Source organism: Osmerus eperlanus, chromosome 28 (assembly GCF_963692335.1).
Source record: "Osmerus eperlanus chromosome 28, fOsmEpe2.1, whole genome shotgun sequence".
Taxonomy (NCBI): Eukaryota; Metazoa; Chordata; class Actinopteri; order Osmeriformes; family Osmeridae; genus Osmerus; species Osmerus eperlanus.
The window spans coordinates 5,240,229-5,266,243 of record NC_085045.1 but is presented as its reverse complement, the minus strand read 5'-3'; the positions used below and the strand labels follow the sequence as shown (position 1 = coordinate 5,266,243).

General features: G+C 51.3%; 1 protein-coding gene across 1 annotated transcript in view; it reads left to right on the top strand.

Annotated features, from left to right (window-relative positions):
- Positions 1 to 21,358, top strand: part of LOC134014904 (multiple C2 and transmembrane domain-containing protein 1-like) — a 62,898-nt gene extending 41,540 nt beyond the window's left edge. The window contains exons 10-17 of the mRNA XM_062454084.1: positions 4,674 to 4,767; positions 9,181 to 9,283; positions 10,057 to 10,159; positions 10,674 to 10,775; positions 11,361 to 11,435; positions 13,412 to 13,531; positions 21,144 to 21,260; positions 21,350 to 21,358. Of these exons, the coding sequence (XP_062310068.1) occupies positions 4,674 to 4,767; positions 9,181 to 9,283; positions 10,057 to 10,159; positions 10,674 to 10,775; positions 11,361 to 11,435; positions 13,412 to 13,531; positions 21,144 to 21,260; positions 21,350 to 21,358 (723 nt within the window). The remainder of the gene's footprint in view (positions 1 to 4,673; positions 4,768 to 9,180; positions 9,284 to 10,056; positions 10,160 to 10,673; positions 10,776 to 11,360; positions 11,436 to 13,411; positions 13,532 to 21,143; positions 21,261 to 21,349) is intronic.
- Positions 21,359 to 26,015: the final 4,657 nt, after the last annotated feature.

The following is a 26,015-nucleotide window of genomic DNA, read 5'->3' as shown; positions in this document are numbered from 1 at the left end:
TTCAACCGCAGTCTCCAGCAACACGGTCTCGACTGCCCCCTCTTGTGGTTAAACGAGGCAACAGGTCTCCGGTAGCCTGTCGAATCACCCGCAGCCGACGTTGTTTTTTTTGTTCCTGCCGCTCGCAAACTGGGAGAGCCTCCCCGCTGCGGCAGCTCTGCTGTCGGGAGCGCGTAGGGTCGACGTAGCGCTAGCTTCACGTCGACAAAGGCGCGGAGCTGAAAGAGAAAGGACGGGATGAGAGGATGAGGAGGAGGGAGGAGGAGAGCGGAGAGAGAAGACATTGACAGGGTCCATTGAGACTACCTGAATGCCTCCTTCCACTGTCTCTGTGGTCTGGCTGTGCCTGTGTGTGTGTGTGTGTGTGTGTGCGCGCGTGTGTGTACGTGTGTATTGTTTCTATGGGCTCCTGAGGCCCCCTCACACAAGCCCCTCCACCCATCCCTTTGTCTCAACAAGGCTAACCCCCCCCCCTCCCCCCTCCCTGCCTGTCACTCAGCCGTCACACGCACACAAACACACACACACAAACGAACACACGTGTTCGTTTGTGCACGCGTGCGTGCGTCACGCACACGCGCACAGCTCCCTCTCTTTGACAGGCCGAGCCTCTTGGGTTACCGAAAATTCCGAGGGCATGTTCAACGCAGGCCTGCAATCACAGTCGTGTATACAGCGACGCACTGCCTGTTCTCCCACATTAACAAAGAGTTCCTGTCGCTCTCATCTGGACGCTGGGATTTGTCTCCCGGTGATCGCGCCGCGCTCAAGCGGCCTACTTTGTCTGCTCGAGTGGTTGTGCTTGATTGGGAGCCTGTAAACATTTGTTTCTATGAGCGTTTGTTTGTGTGAGAATGCGGAAACCAAAGTGTGTGTGTGTGCATGTCTGTAAACCGTGCTCTGATTTAAGTTGAACGTCCTGCCGGGTGGCGCGTTTGATCTTTCCGGGAAAAACACTCCACGGGCCAACACACGGGCGCGTGACCTACATACCCACGGCGACGCCTCATTGGCCAGCCGCGGCGAGAGCTCTCGGCGCCGCAGTGGCGCCGGGCCTTCAGTAGGGGGAGCTCCAGGGCCGAGGCAAGACGCGAAGCCACTCCTCTCGCACACACGCAGGACGAGGGCGGGGAGGGGATTCTCCGTGTGTGCGTCTGTGTTTGTGTGTGTAATAAAGAGGATAAGATAGAGGGAGACGGTGTAAAATCAAAAAAGAGGGGGGTGGGGGTGGGGGGGGGGGAGAAAAGCTATTTCACCTTTCACGACTCCACCCCCTTTTTTGGGGGGCTCGGTTAAAGCAAAGACCTTTTTCCTCCGTCTTTCCTCGCCCTCTCGTTTCCCGCTAGTCACCGTCCTCGCTTCCACTGCTCCCTGTTGCCTGTCTGCGTGGCCAGCGAGGTGGGGGGGGGGATGTGGGGGGGGTGGTGGTGGAGGGGTGGCTGTGTAGAGGGAGAGAGGGACAGAGGGATGGGGCGTGGAGGCAGGGGACAGCGGGGTGGATTTGAAGAGGACTCCAGTGTCCTCTCTGTGCTAGCGTATTCCTCTCCACCGATGCTCTTCAGTAAGAGAATGTAATACAGATGTACCTTATCAAGACCCACGGATAAGCGCAAGTGCTGCTATACTAATGATGCACAATACTCCTCTAGTATTGTGTGTGTGTGTGTGTCGACGCACGAATGTGTGAGGCATTGCTCTGTGACCACCGTGTTCGCTGAGGATGTCCATCCAATCAACAGCACCCAGCACCACTAATGACACACACACACACCACCCTACCACATCACACTTAGCCTTAGGGGGGGGGGGGGGGGGGCGAGGGCTTTATAAGTGCGGCGCGCCAAGCGGCAGACGACATCCCGACGCAACGGCAACAAGGAGCGAACACAATGAGAATCCCTCCCCCCCACCCCCCCCCCCACCCCACCCCTGCCCGGAACATCATTAAAGCTGCACAGACGTATCAGATGACATTCAGCTGGCTGGCAGAGCGGGGGGGGGGGGGGGGGGGGGGAGTGGTTGGTAATGGAAGTGGCAACAATATTAAAACGTTCACCAGCTGATTCCCGACCCCCCCCCACCCCCCAAGAACTGTGAGGTCCCAGTGTGTGCCTAGAGTTGTGTGCTCTCCCTAATCCCACCCCTCTTCCTATTGAAGGGAACTGATAACACACAGCCGAACGCCTCAGCCCTCCTCCTCTCTCTCTCTCTCTCATCTCCCCCTCATCATGTGTCTCTGTGGTCTGGACACAGGATGTTTCTATGGAGTCCCCTGTCTTGAAGATGGGGGGAGGTAGAAGAAGACATTAATGTGTGTGTGTGTGTGTATTTAGCTGTGTGTGTGCGTGTCACCCTACCTTGCCACCGTACTATCCCGTTTAGGGATGGTCCATATCGAGTTGAGCTCACCATGAGCTCCTTATTCAGCTCGATGTACTACGGTGCATATCACCGCTGATGAACGGAGACCCTCCAGTGTCCAGCCTGTCACCTGGTCGCCCCCGTGCCTCCACATCCCCTCTGTCTCTCCATCCCTCCATCCTTCCACACCTTCCCCCCCCTTTCTCCCTCCCTCCGTCTCTCCCTCCATCCGTCCTCCCTTCCTCTGCCAGCGTGGGTACTGGGACTGATGCATACTAATGGGGGAGGAGGATCCGGGCTAATGGCTTCTAATGGTCCCGGGGTGGGGGTGTGGAGGGTGGGGGGGGGGGAGGGAGGGAGGGAGGGGGGCAGGTTGACCTCTTCTGAAGTGGTGCCACTCCACGCCACCCCTTCCCCTGACACTTCCCCATAACTCTCCCCCCGCCCCCAAAAACACACCTCAATTCCAACTATGAGAGGACACGCCATGAAGAGAGGGGGGGAACTTGAAACAGGGAGGGAGATGGAGGGGGAGGGAGGGAGTGAGGGAGGGAGAGATGAGGACTGGGCGGAGGAGGAAGCTGTTAGCATTCCATTTTTATTATGACATTTCACAGTCATCCGATTTAATGTCCCCTGACCGGGTTTGTCCGGCCGCGAGACGACGAGGACGAAATGTTATTTGGAGCGTTGATAAAAGGTGAGGCGTCTGCCAGATGACAGCGAGTCATAAGGCTTCGGCGGCGCTGACATTCATTTTCTCCCACAACAGAGATGGAATAAGACGTCACGGTGACAAGCTGTCAGTCAGCGCTGTGGAGCCCCTCCCGCCCCTCCCCTGCATCTCGCCCTCATCCTGTGCGTCCCCTCCCCCCCACTAAGGGAGAAGTGCCCCCCCCCCCCCACAGAGCCAGCAGGGGACCACGGTTGGGAGGTGGGGGGGCTTCTCCCTTAGTAATGGGGCTCGGCTGAACCCAGGGCTCCTCGTCAGTCCAGTAGCTGAGTGAGGGGGGGTTGGGGGTGGGGGGGTTGGGTTGGGTTGGAGGGTGGGAAAATATATTCTACAGCCTTTCATTAAAAAAATAAAGAGGCCTCATCTCCTGAGCTTTTCAATCTCTCTGCCTCTGTCTATTGAGGCAGCCTGAAAAGCCAGCCCGCACAAATCAGAAATTCCTGTGCTATGGAAATGTTCCAGCTTCGCAAATCAGCCATGTTTTTTTTTCCTCTCTCTCTCTCTCTCTCTCTCTCTCTCTCTCTCTCTCTCTCTCTCTCTCTCTCTCTCTCTCTCTCATCTCTTTCCTCTCTTTCTCACCCCCTTTTAGGCAATCCCCAATAATCACAAATAACAAGCTGTCGTATCTACAGAGAAATCATGTATTAAACTTCTGTGGAGAGTTTTTTTTTCTCCTTCCTTCTCCTCTCATCTTCTTTCTAAGGCTTTTGGACAATAATATCTCTGGAAACAGCCAGAGTCTGACAGAGTTTATAATGAATTAAGTCTGTAGCCTGGCCCTGACTCGGAAATTTAAATTATAATTACTCCTCTGGGTATGGAAAGGGTTATTGCCAGAGAGAGAAATAAATTGAAGTGAAGTACATTTTCATTGCTTTTAAGACATGCCAGCACAACTCTCAATCCAGGCCTCATTGCAGGTCTTTCACTGTGTGTGAGTGTGTGAGTGTGTGTGTGTGTGTGTGCGCAAACTCTCCCTGTGCTTTCGTGGGCATACAGGCGTGTGTGGGGATCGAACAGGCTTATTGTAGCCCTCTCGTTGACCTCGTCCTCCCTGTTCTCTCCTCCGCGTGTGTTTGAGTGTTCGTGTCGAATGCTGGCAGCCTGGCGGCCCATGCGGCCGGTCCTCTCTGCTCTCCCTCGGTGTGTGCCGTCTGCCAGGCCCGCCCAGACATGGAGACCTGCCGTGCCCTAATTGAGAGCTTTTAAAGGGCACCTCGACGAAGCCGGGCTCCACGTATTGAATGGCTGGTTCCCCGACTTGTCAAGATGGGTCTGCGTGTGCATAACATGTTACTAACGTTCGTACAGATCTGGGTCCGATCACAGTGTTCTGTAAGGAGCTGAGGGGTGTGTGTGTGTGTGTGTGTCTGCAGACACTAGGGTAACCAGTGTCTCTGTGATGGTCCCAGTAACTATGATATCACTGCCAGTCATGCCTCAGTGAAGGAGGCTGAGGTCCAGAACATGTCTATTATCAGTTTAATGCTCTCTCTCCTCACACACACAAATCTAAACTTGACACAAAATGGCATCCTGTTTTTCTCTCTGTTTCCACCCCTGACCCCCTGACCCTCAGAGTCTTCTGCGGTCCTTCCACAACCTGAAGGACGTGGGCATGGTCCAGGTGAAGGTCATACGGGCGGAGGGGCTCATGGCAGCAGACGTCACAGGTACGACTGCAAACACCTCCTGTACCTTCCTACTGTACAACCAGTTTGCAACTTTGTCCATGTCGACGACTTGTAGGAACAAGTCCACTGTCTCATGTAAGTCACTCAGGTGGAAAACAGGTCGAAAGCAGGCAGACAGCGGGCGGACAGCCGGCCAGGGATGAGTTGTTGAATCGATGTCCCAGCGAACGCGTTCTGATCGAGGACTGCCCCAGTGATTCGTGGAGGGAGCACTAGTACTGAATTAAGCAGGACCACACAAACGCACACACACACACACACTTCCTCATTTTTGGAAGTGATACACGGCCCCTCATTTAAATGTAGCCGAGGAGCCCTTATCTGAGCTCCAGACTCTCCCCAAAATATTTCTCTCGGCTTCGCGTCCTCGTTTCTCCATTAATTCTTGGTCTTAATGAGGTGTGTGGTGGACAAGCCCAGTTTCTCAAAGTGTGCGCTATCTAGTTTCGCAAAAGTCAGAGACTTGTGTGGAGTTTGGCTTTGTTCTGGCGGAGTCGGTTTCGCACGCACACACATGCGAGCGTGCACGTGCACACTCATTCATTTGGTTGTATCTGATATCCACTTAGCATACAGTAACAGCAGGAACAGGGGCTAATGTCTCCATCTTGGTTTTCGGAGAGGGAGAAGGAGATGCAAATCCCCCTTCTGCGTGGAGCTGACCTCATTGCAGAACTCATCTCTCAGTCTGAATGTCACGGATTGTTCCGGAACCACGTGCCTTACCCAACAGTAGAGAACCTTGTTGGCCTGTTTGTTCATTGTTTATCTCACCTCCTGCTTCGACAGAGCTCTGGAGGGACACTCATGTCGCTCGTGTTTTCTGGTCTTTTCAGTATTTTATCATCAACAGGAATGCCATTCACAAATGTATCCAATGACGCATTGAATCCACCACAATGTTATCCAAAGCCTGTCGCTTTCACCCCACAGAAATATGGCCTTTTGAAACAATTTTGGCCGATGGAGAATGCGACTCCTCGTTTGCGAGCCTCTCAGCGTGTAGAGTCCTCGAAGCGGCATTGTCGGGGAGAGAGGCGGGCGCGCTGGGCGCGGGGTCAAGTGGCGGCCATTTTCCGCGTCTCCTCCCTCTCTCTGAGTGGCCCTGCTCTCCTCCAGCCCGCTCCAGCCTCCACAGACAGCTCATCCAGGTCGACACATTGTCCAGTCGGTGACCCTGAACTTACAGCTTTTGCATTGTTTGTTGGATGCGGGTGTGTGTGTGTTTCTGAAAGAGAGAGAGAGAGAGAGAGAGAGCGTGTCTCTCTCATGAGCTCTGATTTCACACCCCGAAATTCCTCTGCGGCCCCCATACAGATTGAGATACAATACGTGTCTAGGAGCTCTCCTAGGTCCTCACCACACACACCCTCACAGCAGGCCAGCCTGAACAGCGGGGTCAGCACAAAGGTGACAGGACACGGGGGAGGGTCCTGAGAGAGGAGAAAGAGGTGGTGAAAGAGAGCGTGGACACCATTCCACTCTTATCCACCTTTCCCTTCGGTTCGTCTCCCTCTGCCTCCCCCCCCCCCCCCCATCACTGCTAATTGAGGGGGTTTAGTGGAGTGCCTCCACTCCAGCCCCGCAGAAGAAGTGACAACAAGCCTGTAAAACCAACAGTCCCCTTTGTGTGGCTGCTCTCGTCCACGCCAGTGGCTCCCATACAGTTAGAGCCATTCAGATGAACGCACTCACGGCTACGCCTCTCGACAAAGACACCACCACCACCACCACGCCCCCCCCCCTTCTCAATCTGCCGCACCAATATCCTATCTATTAATATAGGACCTTTATCAACATGAACAAACACATGCTAAAACCGAAAGTTGAAGCCTTTTTTTCGCGAGAGAGGGAGCGCTCGCCAGACGAGAGGCTAATACTAATGAATTGTGACGGTATGGAGGCAGAGAGGGCGTCAGACAGGACAGCATATGGTCGTCCTCATCTCGACATCCTTCGCAGGCCCGTTCTGTCTGCGAGGCTCTTTTAATAAGATCCCCTTCAGCCAAGCTCTGTTCGTTCAACACGCTTATCTAGTGCCGGGGATGAAATGAGTTTGAAGCTCTTGCCGTGAACCCGCCCAAGATACTCAGACTGAACCCAGGGAGAAGCTTTGGTTGGCCGTACCTGGACATTCGGCGCGGCGCTCAATCCTTACCGTGTAATTGGCTGAGACAACCGCCTCTGGTGCTTGCCAATAAGGTGAAAGTTCATCTCTGCTGACAACTGAGCGCCATAGCGACCGAGCATGCATATCATTAAAGCGTGATATAGTTTGGGGGGGAGATTTTCTTTTTTTTTTCTTTTTGCCTCGCCAATTATTTTCCATTAATTAATTTTAAATGATTGGGATTTAATTTGATAAGGGCCATTTCACAACTCCTTTCTGGACCCTGTGACTGGTGAAAGAACATGATGTGTATAAATTGAGATATATGAGAAATTATACGAGAAATCTCTCAATTTCCATGTCTGCAGAAGTAGATGCTAGTAGATGCTTATTTGTAATTTCAACGGTTTAGAATGAAGTTGTCGGAATTCACAATAAGGTACACATTCTTAGCAAGCTCTGTGTTTAATTGTATTCCTAAATACATTATTCAGTGTAGTGACTAAAGTTGTTCCGTAGGACTGAGCTTTCCATATCTTGAAGGAGAGCAGATCAATACATGCCAGTATTAGATGTGAGAGGCGACACCTACGACAGAGCATTGATCACGCTGACATTTATTCAGCGCACCCGCAAAATGTCCTGCCCTTGTCACAACATTTAAAGAAACTCACACCAATCAATGAAGCTATACAGTCTCCGTCAACACAGGATGGACTGGTGTCAGGGCCTCCGATATACTTCCCTCTCAACCAAGTTAGTCCTAAATATTAAATACAATTCAATATTAGTTTCCTCATGTTGCTACTTTATTAAATTGTTGCGTAATATACTCGTCATCGGCTATATGACATGTACTACTAGTTAAATTTATTCTTGGGAAGATGGAATATATTAGTTTTTTTTTTTCTTCTCTCTTTGACCTAGCTTTTAATGGTGATATGCTTGAACAAACAGCAAAATTGTTCCCAACAGTTTTGATAAAAGTAAAGATCAAAGCTGGAATTAAGAGTTTGTTGTTATGAATTCCTTTTTTTTGAGGAAGAAGGCAGGCGGGGGGGCGCTGAGCTGGAGTCACAGGCCTTTCAAATTACAAAGAAGCAGTTACATGTATATTAGAACACAAACAGAGAATATATAGGACATTGATTTTGATTAGAGCAGCGGGCTTCTCTCTTGAGAAGTGTTCAGCTCTAATATTAAATATCCTATGGCACATTTTTGAAAATGTGTCTTTTAACTTCAAACTTTTGTTGAGTGCCTCCTTTAGAAGTGCAGTTAATGAAAATAAGCAAAATAACCTGATAAAATGTGTATGTTTGATTATATAAGGGAAAATAGTGTATGTTAAAATACACAAAAGAACCTTGGGTTTAGCCATTGTGTTGTCTTTGAATTTTATTCAAGATATAAAAGCAAAAAGGTTCCGGGAACAACCTGAATCTATATATGTCTTGGGAGTACATTCATATAGTATATATGCTTAAACAGCATTAATTTAGAGGGACGTCGGAGCACATCAATATGTCAAGCAGATATACAAATGGACGTCCTTATGAAATATTGAACGGGCGTCAGGCGTTCCTCCAGCCACGCCACGTGTATCCTAGAAACCCGGTGGAGTCCTCCACTTCCTGCTCCGCTCTGCTCTATCTGTACTGGACTTGTCACCAGCTTCCTCAAACTGGGTTGGGGCGACCCTGTTTGTCATGTCTTCTTTTATTCGATCCCCCCCCGTCCCCGTCCCCCCCGTCCTCCGTCTGATGGTGCCCAGGGCCGTGGTTTCCGTGGCGCTGCTTATCTGCCTGCATGTTGGACTCGGTGCTTCTGCTGTGGCACCAGGAAGAAATGAACGCATCACATCCTCACAATGGTGATAAATGGGTGATGGAGCTGTCGTTTTCTTGAAGACGGATGGGACTGAGCCAGACACACACACACACACACACACACACTTGGGCTGGTCTTAAGTATAATTCCCAGACTCCCTTCTGGCTGTTTCTCTTCCTGTCCTGCTCCTTTTATCAGCCATAACATCCCTGTCTACACTGTAGGCCAGCTCCACTGGATTACACTCCAGTAAATAACAGAGGGAGAAAGATATATATATATATATGAGAGATATAGAGAGACAAGATAAATGTAATATGACTCCTCATTTATCTCCACATTACTTTTATGCCCCCTATTTCTCCTTCTTTCTCTCTCTCGGACTCGCTCTCTTTCACTTTCTTTCTCTCTCCCCCTCCGGTTCCCTCCCTCTGTCCCCCCCCCCCTCACAGGGAAGAGTGACCCGTTCTGTGTGGTGGAGCTCAGCAACGATCGGCTACAGACTCACACTGTCTACAAGAACCTCAACCCTGAGTGGAACAAGGTCTTCACCTTGTGAGTGACAGCTCTGGGCTGACACACACACACACACGTTATAAAGACATCAAAGCTACACTTTCTATAGTGTTATTTTCCTGGTAACACTATAGAACTGATGCACAAACTAATGTTACACCACAACATACAATAAACTGTAATATTATAATATATATAATGTTTTATTGGCATATTTTGTTAAATACCATTCCAGCCACACGTGCCTGCATTACTTGGTGTTCAAAGTAATCTTTGTGAACCCATATTTTGCACCAAAAATTCATTATCAAAGGGAAAAATATGTTTCGAATTCAGAGGTGAACTAGTGTTCCCTTACCTGACCTTTCACTGGTCAAATGTGGTTTTATATAAATCATTTAGATTGACATGCTATGGCTTTAATTGGATTCCTTTTGTGACCACGGCTTACTCGAATACACCAAACACATTTCTAAAGAATACACCAGTGAATTCACGTGGAATACTAGGTAATTTAGCCACCCTTCCAGTGAGCATCTCCCGCCGTAACCTCGTTTCGTTTCATCAGCCAAGTCGACGCTAGCCTACATTTCAAAAGATGACATTTCACTGCGGCTACGCCATCCCTTCTGCACTTCTCACACACAATTTACGTGGAGCCCAAAGGTCATATAGAAAGAAGACCGTGGTTCTCGTAGCCGTGTTGTAGATGTGTTGAATATGCTGTAGCCGTGTTGTAGACGTGTTGTAGACGTGTTGTAGACGTGTTGTAAGTGTGCGTGTGCGCGTGTGATCTCTGTGTGGGGCCGCAGTAACGTCAAGGACATCCACTCGGTCCTGGAGGTCACCGTGTACGACGAGGACCGCGACAGGAGCGCCGACTTCCTGGGCAAGGTGGCCATCCCGCTGCTCAACGTGAGTCGCTGCTACCCCCCCCCCCTCCCCCCCTCCCCCCTCCCCCCCTCTCCCCCCCCCCCTCCCCCCAGAGGGAGAGACGGACAGTCGAAGAAATCCCAGGATGAAAGATAATGCAGCGTGGTAACGTAGGAGAGAACCGAATGAGAGACAGCGAAGAGTCAGGGGCCGACACGACACGGCACCCAAAAAAACTGAAATATACACAAACGCGTCATTTCTAACGCCCCGATGCATAAGTGGCACGCATGTGATGGCGCGTGTGAATGCACATGGCCTGTGTGTGTGTGTGTGTGTGAGCGCCTGTGTGATTCCCCAGGATGGTTAATTCCTCCCTGACAGACAGCGAAGTGCGGCTGTGGTAATGAACAGGTACTTGTCAGAGTTGCCGCGGTTGTTTTGGGCTGCGCTGTCAGAAGCAGCCGCTGGGGTTCAGAGGTGACCCAGGGATGGGATTCACCAGGGGAGCAGCCAGACAGACGCCTGTCATGTGTCCTTCTCTCTTCCCCCACAGATCCAAAATGGAGAGCGCAAAGCCTACGCCTTGAAAAGCAAGGAGCTGACAGGGCCAACGAAAGGGGTCATCTTTCTCGAAATAGACGTGGTTTTCAACGCCGTGAGTCGCTCTCTCTTTTTTTCGCTCCGAAAGTCCCCTCCCTCCTTTATTCCGTATCTGTCCCCGCCCATTCCTCCCCCCCCACCGCTCTACTCATGCTCTGTTGTCTTCATTCTGTTTGTAACCCCCCCCCTTCACCCCTCACATAACCCCCCCCCCCTCCCCCCTTATCCCTCATCCTCGTTTTTCTCTTTCTTTCTTTAATGATCTAAGACTCCCACTCTGCAGCCTTTGTTTGCCCGTTCGTTGTCACTGTGTGTGTCCCAGCGGCGGCCATCTTAGAGCCGTGTGTGAGGGGCAGCGTTGTCGCTTGCCTGGCCTCCCATGGCCTCTGCGTGGGCTTGCCAACACAACAACAACACTCCCGTCTCTCCCTGTGAAACCTCTATTCCAGGCGGCACGCAAGCCCACCGACTTCATTTGCAGTTGACATTAAAACTGTACAGATTAACAATTCGCCTACGAATACATGTGTTGACAATGTAAACAAATGATGTTAAAGCGATTTTATTCACGCAGGCAGCTTGTGAAGTTCACTGAAGGGGTACAGGATGTGCTGATGTGCGTGTGTGTGTGTGGCCCTAGGTAAAGGCAGGCCTTGGAACCCTGATCCCCATCGAGCAGAAGTACATCGAGGATGAGCCCAGAGTGTCCAAACAGGTGGGTCCCGACCAGAACACGATCCGAACCGTTAACGGATCAAAACGCCCGACCAGGACACCCAGCCCAGCGTAGCCCACGACAAGCGCTGCCCCCAACCGTACACACACAGTACACACACATACACACACAGTACACACACTGTACACACACTGTACACACACTGTACACACACAGCACACACGAGGAGGGAGTCGTGCCGCCTGGCCGCGCAGCCCGGTCCGGTATGTTCCGTGTCAATTTGCCAATATACCCCCCTCATCCCCTCCCCCTCCCCCCAGCCTCTCTCTCTACCTCCAAGCCTCCTCTATCTCGGCTGCCCTCCACCATCCTCCCCTCTCCTCCGACGTGATAACAAAGACCCAACAAGTGTGGAGAGGCATCGAAAAGAGAGGGAGAGAAAAGACAGAGGCAGGGAGAGAAATGAGAGAGAGAGAGTAAGAGAAGGGGAGAGATGTTTACTCTCTCGCCCCCTCCCCCCCCCACACACACACTCCCCTCGCCCCCCCCACCCCTTCTTCTTCTCTCTCTCCGACTGTTGAATAGAAATGTCAAGCTGTCAGCTCTAGGGGTGCATAAGTAGATTGGCCATCCTTAGTTGGCCCTCGGTGCCACTGCTGCTCGGGTCCTCATTGTCACGCCGCTCAATGTGGCGGCCCCACAAAGGACTGGGCGGGGGGCAGGGGGGCGGGGGGGGCGGCGGGGGGAGAGGGGGGGGGGGGGCGGCGGCCCACATCAGACGTGTCACACCAACGCCGTTTGGACCGAGCAGCCACCACAACTCACACACCCTTTAGTCTCCCCCCCCCCCCCCCCTCCCCCCCCCCTCCCAACAACCCCCTCTCTGCACCCTCTCCTCTCTCTGTGCCAAAAGATGCCTACTTTGCACTTTTCCCTGAGCGCCGGTTGATCCCAGCCCTCCCCCCTTCCTCCTCATCTCTGCTCCAACCCCTGACTCACCGAGATGACCCGTGTCAGCGTCACTCGATGATGATGTCACTGGCAGCCCTGGAGAAGTTGCCCCGCGAGGGCTCTTTTGTGCCGGGTGGCTCTCGATTCCACAGCCTTCGCAGTCTACAGTAAAAGCCCTGTTGCGACGTCTGTCACCGTCATTTTCACAACAGTTCGTCCTTTATTAATGAAACAGAACCGCCTGGTGGAAGTACCGCGGAGGGCGATGGCGCTGCGTAATCTCTGGGCTGTTAGCTAAGCAGAGTGGGATGATCAAAGCCCGGCCGCGCCAGGCCCGTCGGGGGAGGGGGAAGTGGGTGAATCCCGGCGTCGCGATTGGTCCTCGGGGCCCGAGAGTCCCCTACAGAACACCAGCAGTCATCCTGAGTTCAGTTGTAAACGTGTTCGACTGGTCCAATCCACGCAGAGGACACGTTCCCACTAACCAGTCTCCCTCCTGCCTCAGGTCTCCCTCCTGCCTCAGGTCTCCCTCCTGCCTCAGGTCTCCCTCCTGCCTCAGGTCTCCCTCCTGCCTCAGGTCTCCCTCCTGCCTCAGGTCTCCCTCCTGCCTCATGTGTAGCGCCGCTTGGTAGAGACTGATAGATCTGTCACTTTTACAGTCCTACTTATCTTAATCTCAGCGGGACACGCGTTTGACAGTTTGAACATGTTTTTATGAGGTTCTATTGTTTGCCGATAACCCCCATTGTCACCGAAATGATACAAATGTGTCAGTCCATCGCAGCGAAATGTGGACGGCTCGCTGTCAAGGTGCTTCCTTCCGCTAATAATTAGCCTAGTTAAACCTGCCCGGCTTCGTAATGAACATATGTCGAGCAGCTGCTTGACTTTTATTAGTTTAGTCTGTGCTCTGAGTACAACCTCTTGTGTGACCTGTTACCCCCCCCCCTCTCCCCCCTCTCTCTCTCTCTCTCTCTCTCTCTCTCTCTCTCTCTCTCTCTCTCTCCTCTCTCTCTCTCTCTCTCTCTCTCTCTCTCTCTCTCTCTCTCTCTCTCTCTCTCCAGCTGCTGTTACAGAACTTCAACAGGGTGAGGCGGTGCATCATGTTGTTCATCCGGGCCGGCTGCTACATCAACAGCTGCTTCGAGTGGGACTCTCCTCAGAGGAGTATCTGTGCCTTCCTGGTAACTAGGCCCCGCTGGGATGCACTCTGTCACGCTCTACACTGTCATACCTGCTGGGACAACCAGACAACACCCCCCCTACACTCCTACTGCGCCTTACTGTACACGCACACACCAGCTCGGGTGCAATCCACTCATACCTTCCTTGTGTACCGGACACAGTCATGCCTGCCTCCTTTGCTCCTTTCTGTTCCGTACGCCCTCACACCTGTTTGGATGCAAGATTGTCCTGCGGCCCCGGTGTGCTGTGCCGTACGCAGTCGTCCCTGCGCGGGCGCGAGCCCCTCCTCCAGCCGCGGCGCGGGGTACGCGCTCATCTGGAAGGCGGCAGCCCCGCGACGGGCCGCGGCGAGTCCGTGCCTCCGCCTGAGTCGGAATCCGCGTCGCAAACTTTCCGTGCTCTCCCTCTTTCTCTCACTCTCTCTCTCTCTCTCTCTCTCTCTCTCTCTCTCTCACTCTCTCCTCTTCCTCTCGCTAACTTCCTCTGCACTCTCCCCCTCTCTACCCTTCAATACCCCCCCCCCCCTCCCGTTCCCTGTCGCTCTGACGATGACACATGTAGCAGACCCACTGTCTCTGTCAACTGTGTCTGGTATTAAAAGGTGAGATGTAATTGGCCTACAGATCTAGCAGTAAAAGGATACCCCCCCCCAGCCCCCCCCCCTCCCAGCCTGGGAGAATGCTGAGTGCTACAACAGGACAGGGGAGAGCTTACCTCCAGTCTAGCGGGCCGACTTAAGTAGCTCACGGACCTGTCTCCTCTAATCGGAGACACCCCCAAAACCTTTTCCCGGGGGCGCTAAGTGTTCGCGCATCAGCCATTAGCATTTACCGTCTGACACGTTTTAATTTCCTGCCGAAGTGGAGGCACGCGGGCGCGTGGGCCTGCGATTGCGTGCGCGTCGGGGACCGCAGGTCGCCGTGCCTCCGCGAAACCTAGGCGAGGTTGGTATTGATCAGTTAACATTCTCCGGTCGAGTGTCTGTTTGCGGGCGGGCGCGTGGTGCGGGAGTGTGTGTCTTATCTTGCTAAATTGAACGGGAAATGTCAGGCCGAAATGTCAAGAGAGTGGCAGAAAACAAGGCTCTCTCCGAATGGCCAAGGAAAGAAGACATTGAAGGCTGCGCCGCACCTGACACCTTTTCCGACAGACTAGCGACTCCTCCGAAACAGTGGCTCTGGTCACAGGAACACATCTTACCTGACAGAAATCTCACTTTTTTTTCTTCCCCGAGCTATATTTCTGGGGGCATTTCTGCCCATGTGGTGCAGTAGGGCCTTAGCCTACGCAGTGAGCCACACCCCAGCACACACGGTTTCATTCACAATCCTGGAGGTGTTTCGCACCTCCAGGATGTTCAGACTGTGTTTCGGGGGGCCAACGGTGAACTCCATAAACACCCTGTCCCCGCTCTGTCCTGTTAAAAACACTCCGTCACATAGAGAGAGTGTGTGTGTGTGTGTGTGAGACTGTGCCAGCATCTCCAAACCAGGTCCCTGGATGTCCCCTCTCCCTGTCTCAGCCTCCCCACCCTCTGGTGTCACCCGTGTGGGTGAACCTGCCTGAACGCTCTGGGTTAGGAGCCGGTCCTATCAACCAGAGCCGTATAGGTCCTCTCCTCCTCCCACAGGTACTCCCTCACCACCTCCCCTTCCCTCTCTCCCTCCTTCCTCCCCTGCTTTGAGAGGCCTCTTAATCACTTCACTCATCTCCTTAAGTGGCTTTTTATGGGGGGCCATCTGGCTAAGGTGGAGTGAGTGTGTGTGTGTGTAGGTGCGTGAGTGTATAGGTGTGTGTGCGTGTAGGCGTGTGTGCATAGGTATGTGTGTGTAGGGCCCTGTGTGTGTGTGTGTGCGTATGCATAGGCTATATGGTGTGCGTGCGTGCGTGTGTGTTTGCAGCTGTTCTACACAGCTTTGCTTCTCTCGCTGGCGAGGTGATGGACAGGGGGAACGCTGGTGTTGTGGCAACCCGGAAACATCTCAATCTCTGCCTGACAGGGTGTTGTGATGAAGTAGGCGCGTTGTACTGTAGATACTGTATAAGCCATGTGTATGCACGCACGCACACACAGACACACACACACTCACCCACACACAGACGCACACTTCCACACGCACGCAGACTCGCTCACTCCCCTCAGTAATGTAATCTGTCCGAGTGTTAGATTGGTGTGCAGACAGCTCCAGTCTGGCGAGCTCACAGGTACAAATCTCTCCCCCTAGTTCGGAGTTTGTTCTAAAGTGCCGTCCACCCTCCCCTTCTATCACTCCACCCCTCCTCCCTCATCTCGTCTGTTCCGCACTCCTCCTCCTCCCTCCTCTCCTCCTCCCTCCTCTCCTCCTCCTCTCATCTCCTCTACGCCCCGCTCCTCTCCTTTCCCCCCTATCTGCTTCCCCAGCCACATGCGCTAGTCAGCCATTAGCGCCAACTGCGATTAGAGTCGTGTGTGTGTGTCTGCGCGCCAGGTAACCGAGCACACACCCCCCCCCCCACCCCACCACCACCCAGGCCCGACACAGAGGCAGTCACCGTGGCAGGACTGCCCCCGGCGTTGGCACAATGGGGCAGGGCTAGAGTTTCCCCCTCCCCGCATCATGGGTGGTGTGTGTGTGCGTGCGTGCGTTTCTGCAGGTGTGTGTTTGTGTGTCCCGTGTCTGAGAAGAGGGAGGGGGGTTAATCGTCTGCTTCCTCTCTCTACCTGAACACCTGCAAGCTGAACCCCCCCCCCCCCCCACTGCCTTTCCTCCCTCCCTCTCTCCCCCTCTCCCTGTTCCCTCTCCCGCTCCCTCCTGTCCTCCCTCCCTCCATGGGAGCTGGGGCCGTTGTGGGGGCTCGGCGGTGTTGGGTTCACCCTTCTGCTCATGCCAGCTCTCCCCGCGGGCCCCTGAAAGACAAGGCTGTTTTGGCTCCAGGGACCTCAGGCCTCAGCGACTCTTCCTCCAAACAAATTTGACGTAACTTTATCTGCAATTGGGCCCTGAATTGGGAGCAGATAGAGGCTGCTTTGTGAGTCACAGGAAGGGTGAGGGCAGGGGGGGGCAGGGGGGGGTGGGGGGGGGTGGCTGGGGAGGCAGGGGAAATGATACCAGGGTCTTTTATGTTGGGCAAAGTAGGACTCTTATCAGTGGGAGAGCCCAGACAAGAGAACTACTTCTGCAGGAAACTGGAGCACCTATCACCTGCTTTGCATTTAGATAAAAATTCACCCTGCAAAAAAAAGAAAGAGAGAGAGAGAGAGAGAGAAAAAGAGAGAGCAACCTATCGGATGTGTATGTGTGTGTGCTTGTGTGTGCATTAGAGCGACATACACACAAACATTGAGGCATGCCTACCTCACAAGGTACCTTCGAATTCCTTGTTTGACTCATGTTAAGAAGAAAAAAACGCTCTCTTACTTTGAACGTCATGGGAAGGCATCGTTGCCCTCAGCAATTGGCAGGGAAAGCGCTGACAAAAAATCCCTCCGCTGCCCCCTTGATTGGTAGAGAGTTGGACAAAAAGTTGTTGGACGGATTGTAAAGAAAGTTTTGAATGTGTCATTGCTGAAATTATTGCGTGTGGGCGTGTACAGTACGCTGTCTTTCGCAGAGTGGTGTTGCTGTGATTTGGGAATCCACATTGTAACAGTCACCGAAATCCTACTCATGTTTTTCGCGATTGAATAGAGAGGTTTAACTTTTGTGACATTCAAGTTTGTTCAAGAAGAGTGTCGTCTTTGTGCACTTTCGGGCCACGGAGCTGTACAGTCATGCAACGGACCCAACCAAGGATATGTCCGAGCCTAGGCAGAAACAGCAGGGGGCAGCACAGCACCACAGATCGTGTGTGTGTGTGTGTGTCCACTCCAGAGAAAAGAGGGCACATTCCCACTCCTAGAAAGAACATCAGTTCTCACTCTCCCCCTGCTTTCTGCTACCACTTAGTGTGTAGGTGGAAGGAGATGTCACGAACATAAAGAGGACTCACTTCTGAAATCCAAACTTTTGTTTAATTTCCTTGAGGGGATTTCTGCGTACGTGTTTCCAGGCTCCCGCTATACGCGTTCACGGCTTGTCGCTCCAACCCAAGCTGCAAATACTTCATCTGGAGTTGTGTTTGATATGAATAATAGAGATAATATGCCTGCTCCTAACTTTTAGAGTTTGGCTAGTTCAGATTACACTTTGTCATTTACAATTATTTGTTTTATTTTCCATGTGTTCGAAAAGCAATGAATATGATTGTAACTGTATTTAACATGCAATCTGCTTACAAATCGTGCATTTCTTCTAGTTCGTGTGAAATACTTTCTGTTCAGGTTAGAACAAGTAGGAATTTATTCTGCGTGTCTATTTCTCTTATAGTGTAAATCTGATTTTACATTTTGGTAATAATATAGAGAAGGATCTAGAAATCTCTTCTGAGGAAAAAGCTTCTCAGCATGTTAGTTCTATCTTTTTTCCTCCGTAGTTATTTTAAAACACAACGTACATTATTCACATTAGGCGTTTTTCATCCACGCTGCATTCACTGTTATTCAACAGAATATACCACTAATTAGAAGATCATAGTGTTCATTTGCAAGATGAAAACTGTGAATCTTTCTGGTTGCTTTGCACGACAAACAGAAGCTGGTACACATTTGCATCGTGCTCTTCTCTAGACTTGACGGCGTTTCTGTCTGACACTCGCAAGCGCAGGCACACATGTCCAGTCAGCCTCCGTCTCTCTCGGACAGTCCAGAGCGACCCAAAGTTCCTATGTCCTCTCTCTGTCCAGAGAGAGGACACAATCACGTAGTTATGGAGTGGTCTGCTGCCTCTCCACACTGGTCTGTGTCTCTCCAGCTCTCTCTACCTGCGCACGACCACACACAAAGCCCCCCCGCACACACACACACGCACACACACACGCACACACCGATATACACACTAAACTTCAACTTCTCCATTTTACCTCCTGCTCTACTTAAAGAGAAAAAAAAAGAAAAAAAAGAATCTCAATCTGTTTTTCTTCCCTTTTCTCCGGTCACGGACCTTGGCGGCTGTCTCCGTCTCGTTCCTCCCCAGGCGGAGAGCCTCCATGGTGGGGTAGCGACGGGGGGGCGGGCCCCCGGTCCCGGGAAAAGGTCCTGGCGCTGCGGGCCCTCTCTCCCCAGCCGAGGGGCAGCGAGACGGGGCAGGGCTGGCCTCGGCAGGGCCGGGGTGTTGGGTTCCTCCAGCCGTCAGTCACAGCCTAGCCCACAGCTAGAATAACGAAATGGGAAGGAATGAGGGGGGACGGCAGGTTAAATAACCGCAGGCTGGAGAAAACAAGATGGACACTGAGGAGACATTAGAGCGGCAGAGAAGAAGGCACAATTCCACGCTAGTGCGAGGTAATAAAAATAGAGAGAAGTGGAGGAAAGAGTGCCTAAGAAGTATTTATATATCTGTGTGAAGTTATTTATAGGTGAAGAATCCAGACCCAGCAAAGGCACAGGAGAGCTGAGTTGCTTTCGTTCCGAAGTGTTCTTTTATCGCCATCGCTGCGAGGCTTCCGCACGACACAATTCAACTTCTGTGTGCAGTTTGTCTGCGCCCATTATACGTCCCGCTAAACAGTGAAAGAATCTTTTATTGCGGTGGGAGAGAACACGTCTGATAGTGTTTTGCCTGTATGTTCGATTGTGTTGGTGTGTGTGTGTCTGACTAAAGAATGCTGAGCTTACACCTAGCGAATGGTGGCACTGTAGCTCTCCTGAAATATAGAGAAGTTGGAGAGCAGGTAATAGAGGCTGCTCGTCAACACTTCTGAATTATTGAGTAATATTTCTCCAATTCCCTGAGCAGACCTTTATTAAAGTATGAAAACAGCAGGAGAGGGAGAGGAGGGAGAGGGAAGGGTTGTTTGTGGCCTCTATGGCTGCACTCGTAGTGGACGAACATTGTAGATAAAGAAATGTAGCTCTGAGCATTATGCAGATGTGCTGGCCAATTCATTCCTAATGTATAATTTATATCTTTGTTTGGTTTATGTGCACAAATATCGGTTCATTTTGTATGAGTGTGAATGCGGTTGGGTCGGGCTTTAAGTTTGAAGTAGTTAGGAAAAAAGTTATAGATGACTATTTGATTAGGATATGGATTTTGCGTGCGTACTTGTGTGTTGCATGGTTTTAATGTAGAGAGGAAGAATCACCGCATGCCTTACGAATGGAGAGCAGACACTGTTCCAGCAGGACCTCCACACACACACACACACACACATAGTTCTGCTGTCTCCCAGGAAGACAGACTAGCAGACAGACTTAGCTACTCATGTATCATAACATCTCATCTGACTAAGAAGAGTTTGAATCCATTAAATTTAACTCCAACAAAGACATGGGGTAACTATTACGTCGGTTAAGACAGTCCAATTCATCAGCTGTTTAATTTGATAGAGGGCAGGGACGTTGAAAAATAAAACACTATTGTGAAGCGCTTGCAACCAATGTGATTAATTTCTTTGAAATTTGTATGACAACACACATTTCAAGCCTTCTGCGAGGTAAGAAAAGGGTCCTTGAATTAGATTGATATGCATTGTTTGAAAATGTGTTTTTAGCAGATGACTTGCATTTTTATCCTCATTGCCATTTTTTGTGTGATGTTATCCATTAAAAACACCTGGGGAAGCGTTTTCCCTGTAAAAAAAAAAAAAAAAAAAATAGGACAGATTAAGATAAATCGGTAGTAGTTTGGCATCCACACAAATTCTCCCCAGCATCACTCTAACATGTGAGCAAAACATGTATGAATCTCTCCGAATGTCTCCTTAATAACAAACAACCTAACACTGAGCAATTCAATCGGGCAACGCGGCTGAGTTTCCCTGACCACCCATTCTCCCCGCGATCAGGCTCATTTACGTTTGACTGCGAGCAAGCCGTCGCAGACCACACTGACACACGGGCCTCTGCTACCTTTCTTCTGGTGATGAGTGGGGCTGCCGGGAGGTGAGTCAAGGGGCAGATGGGTCTATAGGAGCTGGGGGTCGGGGGGTACGGGGGGGCGTTTGGTAACTTGGAGTGACAGGGTTAGGGTCTTGGGGTGTGGATTGTGGGAGGTCAGGTGCTGGACTGAGGGATGGGAGGCTGGGGGGTCAGTTTTGATTGGCTGCGGTTGAAACGGGAGGTGACCCCGGCCTGGCGGATGATTGGCGTGGAGGGTTGACGCGGTGACGGCTGGCACTCACCCCTCCTCGTCCTCCTGGCAGGTCGAAGGCCTGGCGGGTCACCCTGCCCGACCCAGGCGGAGCGGGCAGCTCCCCCTCTTTGTTATCTCTCCGTCCATTTAAGGCTGCCTTTCTCTGGGTATATAATCCTTCATATGTGGATGGAAATCGGTATTGTGTCCATTGAGACATGTGCTTGGGGATCTCTGCTCTTGTGTTTGCCATGTGAGGTCAGTCACAGGTCTGCGATGCTCGAGCCCTAACCTTTTCTCTTTTGCTTTCCCTTCTTCTTTCTTTCTCTCCACTGCCTCTGTTTTGCGCTCTCTCTCTCTCTCTGTCTCTGTCTCTGTCTCTCTCTCTCTCTCTCTCTCTCTCTCTCTCTCTCTGTCTCTGTCTCTGTCTCTGTCTCTCTCTCTCTCTCTGTCTCTCCAGCTCTTTGTTCTGGTGGTGTGGAACTTTGAACTCTACATGATCCCTCTGGCGCTGCTGGTGCTTCTGGCCTGGAACTACATCCTCATCGTGTCAGGGAAGGATACCAGGCAAGATGTGGTGAGTCGCCCTGCAGTATATCTACGCCTCTTGTTCCTCTCACAGTAATAATCCCCTTTCACGGCATATGGGGTGTACTTATCCCTCAGGTTTGCTAGAACTTCTGTTAGGGTTTTATTTGATTTCGATTTAATTTTGTATTAAAATAAATACATCCTCATGGTTCACTAGCTTAAGTATCCCCAAAAATATGAAAGTGAATATACATTCTCTTCTGAATATACAAAGTTGAGCGTATTTAATCGAACGTTCCTCCAAGATTTTGTTGAATCCGGGGCTTGTTGCAATCTCGCAACAAAAAAATTATAATCAGACATTGAAATTCATTCAGTTGACTTTTTTTTCCTAAATTAAAGAAATAAATACTCCTGGTCCTCCTGCACTTTGAAGAATTGAATTCTCAGGTCTCTCAGAAAATAATAGCTTGTCACCTTGAGCAACGTTACGCCACTTACCTGGGACTGTAGTATATTTATTTCATTCTTTATTTTTAATTTTTTTATCTCTTATTCCAATTAAACGATGTCAAAGCAATGTCATGGAGAAGGGGACATGTTTTAATCATGCAGAAGCGTATTTGGAAAGCAGGGAGAGGCAGACACTGGGCTGAAATCGGGTGCAAGCGTGAACAATGAAGTGATTAATTTTAATAAGTGCCTATTCCAGACTTGGTCACCAGTGCCCTTCTCTACACACGCTTCTCTTATCAACACATATCTTAATTTTGCATTAGAATGCGGGTAAAGATTTGAAACAGGTAGATGCTAATGTAATGAAAAGTAGAACTGATTTTACATGCTATTTTTAATAAGTAATTATATACTTTCACTATTACTGAGTGGGTTAGAATTGGCTTTGGCTGAATTGTACTGCACATTACATTTAAAGAAGCTGACCTAATATTTCATGTTGTTTGCACACTTTGTTCATGTTGTAGAGTGGTTCTCTAGTTTTAGTGGTCTTTGTGTTAGTGTTGTTTGTGCGTGTTTAGCATCAGTTATACAGTGTGTTTGTGCAGAAAATAAGTTATGTACTGCAAATTTCCTCAAAGATTCAGCCGTCGGTAGAAATTAACTTATCCCTTTCAAAGAATCAACACATTTTGGGCCAGAATTATCATGAACGCACAATATGAATACTACTACAAAGTGTAATAATCCCAGATACATTATTTTAAATAAATACTTTTCATGACTAGTTACTTGTAAAAAGATGAAACCTCCGTTCCTATTAGACTTCAAGTCTGAAGTTTACAATTCTACTGGTCCGTACTGCATGTTGTTATTTCTTTCCACTCCTGTAGATGGCGACATTGTTTGACGAAAAATCTCCAGACCTAGAAAAAGGATATCATCTTTAATTTGCCTACAGTATATCCAGAATATCTACCCACAAGCATGTTCTCCTTTATGCACTTTTTAATTGAATGGAGGCAATAAAGATTGCATATTCATGTCGTATGCCATCCACTTTAGATACAAATATGTACACCTAGTTCTCTTTCAAGTGAAAAGACGCAGAATGCAATAAAGAGACAACCTCAGCCCACTATCTCAAGTACACAGGGAATTGAATTGGACATAAAGGCATGTTAACACCACTCAGCAATGAGGACTATAATCAAGGAATAGCCCTCGGTAGCTAGCATGCAGTCACTTCCTAGACGGCTCTCCTCTTCCTGTGGTTTTTGGGCCGGCTCATTGGTGCGTCAGCCACCTGGGCTCGGCCCGGCTCCAGACCAGACAGCACCGGGCGGGTCTGAGGTTCATCCAGGTGGGCCCAGGTGGAGCGTAACTACCCAGCCTCCGGGACAGAACAGCTGGCAAGGGGCAGGACCTGGTGTGGCTGGATCAGAGAGATGCCACCCTGGTCTCTGCTACAGGAAGGGTGTCTGGGCCCTGGAGGAGAGGGGTTTGTTGGGGGGAGGGGGGGGGGGTGTATGGGGGGGGCTCCTCCTCTCCATCCATTGTTCTGCATTTTGACGACTGTAACCACAACAGATGAGCCGATGATGCAAAGCCTCGGGGGGGGGGGGGGGGGGGGGTGCTCTGGGGTGCTCTGGACAGGGGAGTGTGTGTGTGTTGGGGGGGGGGGGGGGGTGAAGGGGTTCCATTCGCCGCCACAGTAAACAAACAGTGAAGTCTGCTTCACATTAGCCTGGGCCTCTACAGCCTCTCTGATGATCCCCGGCCCTCACACACACTCCCTCCACACAGGAAGTAGCGTGTGTGTGGGTGAGAGAGAGCGAGAGAGAGAGTATGTGTGAGTGTGTGTCCCGTACATATTTGGTAAGGGGTGTGTATACCATAATGTATATGAGAAAGTGGGATTAATTGTTTCAGATTATCGCCCGGCACACTAGATCCAACCCACTGCGCTGCCCCTCACGACTTCATGGCACAGGGAGTACGTGCTGCTTGGCAAACACAAAGAATGTCCTCTGTAGGAAAGGAGAAGAAAAAATCGCCAATCTCTCATCCAGAAGCGTGATGGTGCCTCGGGATAGGTGAAACTGGATGTGATGAGCCTGTCTCCCACTCCTCTCCCTTTCTCTCGTCACCCCCCTCCCTCCCGCCCTCCCATCTCCACCTCCTTCTCTCTCTTTCTCGGCGGCTGTCAGAAAGGGATGGGAGTTCTGCAGGATGGCGATGGTAGACAGGAGAGAGCGGGGCTGTGTTCTAGCGAGGGGCCACAGTAGACAGGGAGGTGGATGGACAGGCAGGCAGGCAGGCAGGCAGGCAGACAGACAGACAGAGAGACAGACAGGCAGGCAGAGAGAGAGACAGACAGGCAGAGAGACAGACAGGCAGGCAGACAGGCAGAGAGACAGACAGGCAGGCAGGCAGGAAAGCAGAGAGACAGTCATAGAAAAATACACTGTCATTTCACTTTACAGTAATAAAAGGCATCTATACACAGAAAGACCTGTGTCACAGTGGGCCGGCATATCCAACACACAGAGACGCACACACATATCAGGAATACCCCAGAGCTCCTTCCCTCAGTGCTTTTTCGACAGTGTTTCCCTTCCTGTGGCTTGCTCAGGGGGAAGCGGTTAGCATCCGTGTCTCAAGGCGCTCCAGGCATCGCATTCACAAACTTCTCCTACAGTACTCATCCTCCTGCTCATCCTCCTCATCCACCCCCCCCCCCCCCCACCCACCCACCCCCTCCCCTCTCCTGTCGGGCTGAAGTCACGTACGGCCTTGACTCTCCCTCCATCGGAAGGGAAGGAGAAAGGAAGAGAGGAACTTGGGCCCTCTAATTGCTTTGAATAACATGCAAAATTAAATTGTTGTGCCGCTCTGCCAAGGTTCGCCATCCGGAAAGCCGCGGTTTTCCGAGCAGTCTGAGATGAGGGTAATGCTGCAGGAATCCTGCTTGAACTCCCTGGGAGTGTGGAGAGAAGTGTGTGTGTGTGTGTGGGGTGGGGGGCACGGGGGTAAGGGGGGTCTGGAGAACACAGTTCCTAATGGAGTAACAATGCCGTTGGTCTGGTGGGATCAGCGCCAGGGTCCCGCCACCTCAACCGCGACCCCAGGCCCCCGTCCTCGACTTGTAGACAAGCGAGGATCGTGGCCGGCCGTGTCGGACCACAGCGGTGGAGGTTTGGAGAGGGTGTTCCTCTGGCAACGTCCACACAGTACCATCCTGGTCCAGCCTTCCTCCGCCGGTCCCTTATCCAGTCTCCCTGCTAGTCTCTCCAGTCTCCCTGCAAGTCTCTCCAGTCTACCTGCTAGTCTCTCCAGTCTACCTGCTAGTCTCTCCAGTCTCCCTGCTAGTCTCTCCAGTCTACCTGCTAGTCTCTCCAGTCTCCCTGCTAGTCTCTCCAGTCTCCCTGCAAGTCTCTCCAGTCTACCTGCTAGTCTCTCCAGTCTCCCTGCTAGTCTCTCCAGTCTCCCTGCTAGTCTCTCCAGTCTCCCTGCAAGTCTCTCCAGTCTACCTGCTAGTCTCTCCAGTCTACCTGCTAGTCTCTCCAGTCTACCTGCTAGTCTCTCCACCCCCAAAGGTCAGAGCCGGCTCCCTCTGTCTTCTATCAAAAATGTGTTGTTGTTGTTTTTTTTTATGGAAACGAGGAAGCGATCTGCGGGAGGCCGTCCCTGGCGGGGGCATGGGGGGGGGGGGTGGGTGGTTCTGGCTCAGCCAAGCGGGGAGCAGCTCTCAGCTGGAATGGAAAAGCCATGGTGAAGCCTGGGGTGGGGGGTGGGGTGGAGGGTGGGGGGTGGGGTGGAGGGTGGGGGGTAGCTGTGTCTGCCGATAGAGAGCCATTGGCCCGGAAAATGCTTTAGCAGATGTTGTGAAGGTGTTAATTATAGCCCACACTGTCATGGCGCTGATACTCTCTACACTGTGATGTCTCTTTCTCTCTCTCTATCGCTCTCCCTGGCCGGCGGGCAATTAGGCCTCGTCAAGCCTCTCCTCTCCTGCACACTCCTCGACTCTCCTGCCCTGCCCTCCCTTCTCCTCACTCCTCTCCTCACATCGCCCCTCCTTTAGTCTCCTCTGCTCTCTTCTCCTCTCCCCATTTCTCCTCTCTTCTCCTCTCTTCTCTCTTCTCTTCTCTCTTCTCCTCTCTTCTCTCTTCTTCGCTCTTCTCCTCTCTTCTCTTCTCTCCTCTCTCTTCTCCTCTCTTCTCCTCTCTTCTCTTCTCCTCTCCTATCTCCTCTTCTCTCTTCTCCTCTCTTCTCTCCTCTCTTCTCCTCTCTTCTCTCTTCTTCTCTCTTCTCTTCTCTCCTCTCTCTTCTCCTCTCTTCT